This window comes from Sminthopsis crassicaudata, chromosome 3 (genome assembly GCF_048593235.1).
Source record: "Sminthopsis crassicaudata isolate SCR6 chromosome 3, ASM4859323v1, whole genome shotgun sequence".
NCBI classification, from domain to species: Eukaryota; Metazoa; Chordata; class Mammalia; order Dasyuromorphia; family Dasyuridae; genus Sminthopsis; species Sminthopsis crassicaudata.
This window is the reverse complement of record NC_133619.1, coordinates 640,439,798-640,447,297: the sequence shown is the minus strand read 5'-3', so window position 1 is coordinate 640,447,297 and position 7,500 is coordinate 640,439,798. Positions and strand designations below refer to the sequence as shown.

Sequence of the window (7,500 nt, the reverse complement as noted above, 5' to 3'; positions counted from 1 at the left end):
TCCTTGTTGTTATTCAATCATTCTGGCTCTTTGTGGCTATGTGGCCTATAACTCACCAATACTATTCATGGAGTTTTCTTGGCAAAGATACTGGAGTGTTTTGCCATTTTCTTTTTCAATGGATTAAGGCAAACAGAGTTAAATGACTTGCCCAGGATCACACAGGTAATAAGTATCTGAGGGCAGATTTGAACGCTAGTCTTCCCAACTTTAGATCTAATTTTCCATTGAGCCACCTAGCTGCCCCCAATTTTTCTCTACCATTTATTTATGTGTAGATGGTGATTCTTTATCCTGTTTGTTTTCTAGACCCCTTTGGTAGTCTGATCAATTCTACTAGAAATACTCTTTCTAAATGGCTAAAAAAAATATGAATACAAAGGAAAATGATGCTATTTAAACATAGATGTAACTTTTTTTTCATTCAAGATTATGGATTCTTTGAAATCTATCTAGCATAAACCAATAGGAGAGTCTTGGGATTAAAAAACCAGGGAATTCTGAATGCCAGATTTATTTGGTGATTATTGGGCCAATGATCATTGCCTAGTATTGCCTCCCCTACAGAGATGAAAATTTTGGAAATGTATTAGATGGTCACCATAAATTGGGGTCTCTACTGAGGAAACCAAGGACTGAACAAAGAACTGTCAAAAAAAAAAAAAAAAAAAGAACCATTACCCCTGTTCTCCTGCTTCTTTTTCTGGGAAGTGACAAATCTTTGGGCCAAATCCCTAAATGAGCAGAACTGGAAAGGCTTGTTTATTTTAGGATAAAGATGTAAGCTCTTTCTGAAAGAGCATTGTAGTGTCTTAGTCTTTAGGTTGTAAATATTACAGATGTCTTTCCATTATAGGGCACTGAATAAATTGAGTTGTTCACCACAAATGTCATGTCTAGTTGAAAAAAAAAAAAAAAAAAAAAAAAAAAAAAAAAAAAGCAAACAAACAAACAAAAAAAAAAACTAAAAAGAGAGAAAAGACTTTAAAGCTCAATAATACTTAAATTTATTCCAGTCTTTCCATAGACATGTAGGAATGAGCATCCTCCAGGTTAGGGAAGTGTGTGTGTGCTTGTGCATGTGTGTGTTTGTGTGTGTTAGTGTGTGTGTGTTAGTATGTGTTTGTGTGTGTGTTAGTGTGTGTTTGTGTGTGTGGTGTGGTATGATAACATTTCAATAATGCTTTTATTGAGACCTCATTAAGTCTGTTGATAGGAATCAGTGTCAGTAGTAACCTCCCCAGGGGAATATTCTAGGACTATTCCTAGAATGTAGAAAGTCCTAGAAGCATTCTCTGGGGATTCACTCTAAGACTGAAAATGAATACTGGGGAAGGAGATCTTGGGGGTTATTATGCTAAAATATTTCTGTGAAAATGATATAGAAATGATTGCTAAAGTTACAAAAAGGCTCACCTCCAGGGAACACAACTTTTGGCTCATTCCTCTGCTTTCTGTTTACAGAGAACAGTGGACAGGATTAATGCACTCACTTCTCTGGTGAGCCGGGTGTAATATACTGTGTGACCACCAGATGGCACTTCAGCTACTCTCTAGTAACATTTGCCATCTCTTTCTTGAGCCCAATCCTGTGCTTGTACATGTAGGTAGGTAGGCTCTAAATTTGATGGAAGCCTAGTGACAGGAAATGGAACATGCCTTCAAATGAACAAAAACCTGGAATCATCCACTCCGACTTGTATGCGGCCTCCCATTTCCCAAGGGCCGACTTCCCTCTTCCACTCTTTAATCCCAATCCTCTCCAAACACAACACTCAGCAACTCATGGTTAATATCCATATGATTTATTGACACGATCAACATGGGAAACCCGTATTAATAGCAGGGTCTCCCAAGCAGGAACAATCAGAGGTTGGAGTATTTACTAAGTTGGGGCCATTCTAAGAAGAGAAAGGAGGCAGAGGTTGAGAGTCTATCATGGACTGAGAAGCAGTGACAGGGAATGGAAGGGAGGGGGGACAAGTGAGAGGGAGTGGTTTTTGATTTGTCCTCCTCCATGCTATAAACAGGCCAAGCCCCAGCTGGATGGAGCATATTCTATTTTCAGGTTTCAGTGAATATTTCCTCATGCTTCCTGCCATCCTCCTTCCAGCATCAAGGAGCTTAGGATGGGGAAGTCATTGCGACTCAGGAACCATTGGTGTTTCAGATCATTGCATATTAAAATGTGTCAATGGGTCCCAGAAGCCAAAGACCCTCAGAATTGGGGAAGATTTCCCCATAAACCCAAGAGAAATGCAGCTCCCACTCCCCAAGCTTGTGCTGTGATGGCAGAAACCCTGTTAAAGAATTGGTCCTTTGATTGCTGTCCACAATCCTCAGACACAGCAATGGGGCCAAAAGCCTGGGTTTTCCCAAGTAATCTGCAGTCTCTGGGGTTTGGAGGGGCACAGCCCCGGATGGTCAAGTCACTTGAGAGCCCTCCTGTAACCAGAGACCCAGAGAGAGTTCTCACTCTAGAACTGGGGATCCAGTTCTAGACCTCCCAACCACCACACCTCCCAGAGTCCAGCCCTACCCCGCAGGGAGTTGGGCTTTCTGATTTAACAGCTTTCATCCCAGATTCCCCAGCTTCCCGATCCATTGGCCCAAGTATTCTAACCCAGCCCCAGGTGTAGCCCTCACCTCCACTGAGCTGCAACGTTCCCTCGTAACATCGGGAGGTGCCCTTTGGACAAGCTAATAAAGGGCCAGTGAAACAGAAGGATCCCAAGGTCACACACGTTGGACACAGGAGATTACCAGGGGCAGCATCAGCTATATGGAGAGGAAGAAGGTCAGAGACTTATTGGGTCATTTCCCCTCCACTCCTCCTGTCTCCATCTCTCTGTCTTTGTCTCTCTCTCTACTTCTCTGGGTCCCCTCCTCTTCATGGTGGTTGTGATGAAAAGAGTCCTTGACACTGAATTCCTCATCTTGATTCTGTTCTTAACTAATCTGTGTGAATTCTCCTCTCTGCGCCACGATAGCCCAACAAGATGGGAATAAAAATCTTTGTTCATTGGCTATCTCAGGACTGTTCTGAGGATTAAGTAATGCTGTACAATGAATGGGAAGTACTTAGAATGTTGTAGAACGTGAAATGTGAGAGCTGGGAGGACCTTTAGAACAGGGGATATCAGAGCTGAAAGAGAATGGGTATCAGAGCTGGAAGGGAGATTAGAACAGGGAAGAGCCCTTAGAACAGAAAATGTCAGGGCTGGGAGAGTCCTTGGAACAGGAAATGTCAAAGCTAGGAGGGCCCTTACCACAGGCAATGTCAGGGCTGAAAGGGAATCTAGAACAGTCAATGTCAGGATGGGAGGACCCTTAGAACAGGGAACGTCAAAGCCTTTAGAACAAGCAACATGTTACATATGAACTGGAAAAGATCTTAGAAATCATCTAGTTTTAACACCATCATTTCATATATGGTGGGAACTAGAGGGAAGCCAGGACTATCCCAAATTTGCACAGGACTAGAGGCCAGGCTCCTGGGATCTCTCTGTGAGGCACTCCCCTGGATGCTGTGTGAGTGGGCCCCGGGTTACCTGGAGGAGACTGCTTCAGGATGGAAGCTGTGCTGCTGATATTATTGCACATGCTGGAGTTGCAGAGCCGGGTGTAGGAGGCGATGATAATCCCAGGGGGGCCAATCTCGGTAGAGCTGGATGCAGCGCTCTCAGGCCTTATACACCCCTTACTGCCCAGAATGATGCTGTCGGGTCCTGGAAGTAAAGGGGCTCAGGATGTGGTGGAACCCTCAGGAGTCGGGGGAGGGGGGAGTGAGGCCTGGGACTCTGGAATCTTGGGAAACTGGAGGCTAGAGGTCAGGACTGCTGGTCTCTTATGGGCTTCGGAGCTGGGGAGTAGGATGTATGGGCTGTGGCGGTGGTCTCCATAGTAGGGTGCCTCCTAAAGAGCCAGGCAAGCTCAGGTCTTTGAAAGGGATGGAGCTGGAGCCCTCACCTGACTCTATGAACAGCACGGTCTCGTGACACACTTCCCCGGCCTCACACGTGACTTCGGATTCAGCCGCCAGACTTTTCGGTTGTTCCCTTAAGTTTTTTCCAAAGTAGATAAACAGCCCCTGATAACAAGTCAAAGCCCCAGAGGCTGGGGAGGTGAAGGGTAAGGGCCTGGCTCATCCCCAGGGGCTGCTTCTCTTGGGAATCCAGCTCTTTTACCTTCTATCTCCCTCCCCAGGTTGACCCCCTGGGCACCCTCCTGAGGGAAATTCTGGCATTAACCAGGTGGAAGTGGCTCCATCCTGGACTGTTCTGATGGGGCCTGAATCTCTGAGGTTCGCAGTTAGGGCCCTGCTACCCCCATTTTACAAATGAGGAAATGGAAGCTCTTGCTTGGAGTCACTTGGGGAATGAATGACCAACCCAAGAACCTCTGGATCCAAACTTTGGGCATTTTCCACCAGGTGACAATTTAGGGCAGAACTGGGATGACTCTCCTCCCATGAGGGAACAGCATTCCCCAGTGGCTACCCTGGAGAGTTCCGAGCTCTTAGAAACATTGGGGTTAGTCACATAAAGGCTCAACAGGGGATCACAGAGGGCAGGGGTCATATAGAATCTGAGACCTTGGCAGCTCTCCCTCAGGGCAATGGGTCCAATTGTCTGGGTCCCGTTGAGCAGTTGGCAGCCATCCTGGGGGACACAGCCCTGAACCTTCAGAGAATGTGACAAGTCCCCTAGAGAGGGAGAAAGAAGGGAGGGATGTATTGAGCCATGAGCTTGGGATCCAGGAGATAAGTCCTGATTCCCAACCTGTCCCAGTCAAGAGATCCAGAATTTTGGACCCCAGCCCAAACCCAGGAGGCCAAGCTCTCAGACCTTTGGTTCTCACCTCCCAAAAGATGGATGGTTCCACTGTAGCAGTGAGCAGTGCCCGCAGGGCAGGTGACCAGGGAAGCCCTGGCGGGGCAGGAGCGTAAAGACATGCAGACTGGGCATTGCAAACCCCCTGGGGCTGGGAGGTCTGGGGAGGGAAAGAGGATGGGGACAGAGCTGAAGGGGGCTAGAAGTCCCTAGACCGGACCCCTTGCCCCTTCCCCATACATTCTCTCCATCCCTCTTTCTTTCATTATCTCCACACTCCACTCCCCTTCTTACGTACCTTGAGCCTCCGCTCCACCCACGTTTTGTTCCTGTTATTCCCCTAGAAATTGCCTTTCTCCCTATTTTTCTCCATTTCTCCTTTTCTATCTGCTCTTTTTTCTACATCTTTCCTCTCCTCTACTTTTCCCTCTCTTCCCTTCCTTTTCCACTCTCTACTTTTCTCCCCTCCCCTCTCCTGTCTCATACTCCCTTCTTCTTTCCTTCCCTCTCCTTCCTTCCCTTCCCCTCCCTTCTTCTCATTCCCTCTCCTCATTCTCCCCCACTCCTCCCCTCCCTTCCTCTTCCCTGCTTTCTTCTTTCCTCCCCTTCCCTTCCTTCCTTTTCCCCATTCTTTCTCATTCTTCCCTCTACTCTCCCCTCCCCCATGCTTTCCCCTCTCTTCCTCTTCTCTCTGTCCCTCTCCTTTCTTCCTCTTCCCTCCCCTCATTCGTTCCCTTCTTCTCCATCACCTCTCCTCCCCTCCTCTTCCTTCTTCTTCTTCTCTCCTCTCCTCCTTCCTTCCCCTCTTTTCATTCCCTCCCTTCATTTCCCCCCTCCTTTCCTCTCTTCCCCTTATCCTTCCCCCTCCCCTCCTCTCCTTTCTTCTTCTTCCCTCCCTCCCTCTTCTCTCCATCCCTCTATCTCTGTAGTTCTCAACCTTCTTTCCTTCCTCCCTCAGCCCAGCGTACCTGTGGGTTCTATTGTCCACAAGGGAACAGTGCTATCCAGATCATTGCACAGGTCTGACTGGCAGACTTTGGTGAAAGATGCAATGGTCACCCCAGGGGGTGCTCGGTGCTGGATGTCCTTCGATTCATGGGCTTGGGCTGAGGTGCACCCCTGATTGGTAATTGCAGTTACTTGGTGCCCTGTAGGGAGAAGGGATTGCCAGTGGAAGATCCTGGGGCCAGACTGGGTCTGGGGACCTGGAGTTTGGCAGAAGTCCCTGGGTAGGTTGGTGGTGGGCTGGGGAAGTAGAAGAGAGTGCCAGAGCTCTCTCCTTACCTGACTCCAGAAGGATAAGCGTCTCCTGACATCTCTCCCCTATCTGACAGGTCTCATTCAGATTGACAGACCACCGGATGGGGAACTCTGATCTGTTAGCTATGTGGATCAGGTAGCCCTTATGACAGACCAGGGCCGTGGTTGCTGGGAGAAAGAAAGGTTGACATTAGATGCTCTTCTTTCTGATGTCCCCACCTTCTTAGGTCCAGGAACACAAAATTAGACCCCCTCCAAATCCAGAGCTGCAAGGATCCTCAGAGCCCCAGACTCCCTTTTTGTCTGTCTCTGTCTTTCTCTCTCTCTGTCTCTCTCTCTCTCTCTCTTTGCTGAGGCAGTTGGGGTTAAATGACTTTCCCAAGGTCACACAGGCAGGAGGTGTTAAGTGCCTGAGATCAGATTTGAACTCAGGTCCTCTTGACTTCAGGGCTGGTGCTCTATCCACTGCGCCATGTAGCCTCTCATTTTCTAAGTGGGAAAACTGAAGTTCACAGAGGTGCATTGATTTGCTCAGGATCAAGCCACAAGGCATAGACAATCAGGGCTCAAATGACTTCCACGACTGCAGGTTCAAGAGTCCTTCCGAAGTGTTGAGAGCACAGGCTTTTTAGAATTGTTTTGGCGTCCCCAGGCCCTCCCCCTCTCAGGGCCCCAGACACTGGACTCTGAGGATTGTCTGTCTCCCCCGTCCAGGGATCCAGGCTCCCATTCCTACATCCCTCCCTGTCTCTGAAGGACTGAGGCACTGATATCCCCAAGCTCATCCTACCTGGGATGGAGGAATCCACATTCAGAGTCCCGTCTCCCCCACAAACCCACCTGCCTGGATAGGCAGCTCCACACTTTTAGGCACCTCCTCCCCTTTTCCCCCCACAACAAGAGCCACCCCAGTCTCCAAAATCCACTCCTCCTCCCTTGAGATCTTGTGGTTTGGACCCTTGTCAGAAGCATCCCCAATCCATACAAGAAAGCATGAGGGCTCCTCCAAGCAGCCAGAACAGCAACTGGGGGCTCATGGTCTTGGAGCCTTGGTCTCTGTGGAAGCTGGTTGTTGTGTCTGTCACCTTGCGAGTAGTTTAGCTTCTCTTCTTATATCCATCGTTCTGACTGAGCAAACTTCCTCCTCAGATTGGGGAAAGAACTCTCGTGATTGCTTAACCATTAGTACAGAGGAAAGGGGTTCCAGGGTACAGGAGCCTTAGCCCCCAGGCTTCTAGTTCCTGACCGAAATTTCATCTCCCTACCCCCAATATCCCTCTGAGACCCAGGTACCCAGCCACTCCCCATGGATTAGGCCCCCATTCCCTACACCCTGGCCCTTGGGGTCTCTGTTCCTCAGTTTCCTCATCAGGTGAGGACATCTCAATCCAGAATGTGTCAATCACCT

At 48.5% G+C, this 7,500-nt stretch overlaps 1 protein-coding gene across 1 annotated transcript; it reads right to left on the bottom strand.

Moving 5' to 3' along the window:
- Window positions 1-1,788: 1,788 nt before the first annotated feature.
- LOC141564487 (CD177 antigen-like) lies at window positions 1,789-7,202 on the bottom strand. Its single transcript, XM_074307019.1, has 9 exons — window positions 7,078-7,202; window positions 6,117-6,260; window positions 5,801-5,980; window positions 4,861-4,992; window positions 4,595-4,705; window positions 3,970-4,116; window positions 3,552-3,728; window positions 2,647-2,778; window positions 1,789-2,445 (listed from the first exon to the last, which is right to left on the bottom strand). The coding sequence occupies exons 1-9, from the start codon at window positions 7,127-7,129 to the stop codon at window positions 2,219-2,221; spliced, it is 1,302 nt and encodes a 433-aa protein (XP_074163120.1). The 5' UTR covers window positions 7,130-7,202; the 3' UTR covers window positions 1,789-2,218.
- Between the last annotated feature and the right edge of the window lie 298 nt (window positions 7,203-7,500).

Bases quoted from the DNA above. Each gene is read 5' to 3' on its own strand.
- LOC141564487 (XM_074307019.1), bottom strand. From the start codon at position 7,129: ATGAGCCCCCAGTTGCTGTTCTGGCTGCTTGGAGGAGCCCTCATGCTT. The intron at 4,706-4,860 runs GTGAGAACCAAA...CTCCCTCTCTAG, and splicing joins AACCATCCATCTTTTGGGAG to GGGACTTGTCACATTCTCTG. The intron at 2,779-3,551 runs GTAACCCGGGGC...CTCTCCATATAG, and splicing joins CCTGAAGCAGTCTCCTCCAG to CTGATGCTGCCCCTGGTAAT.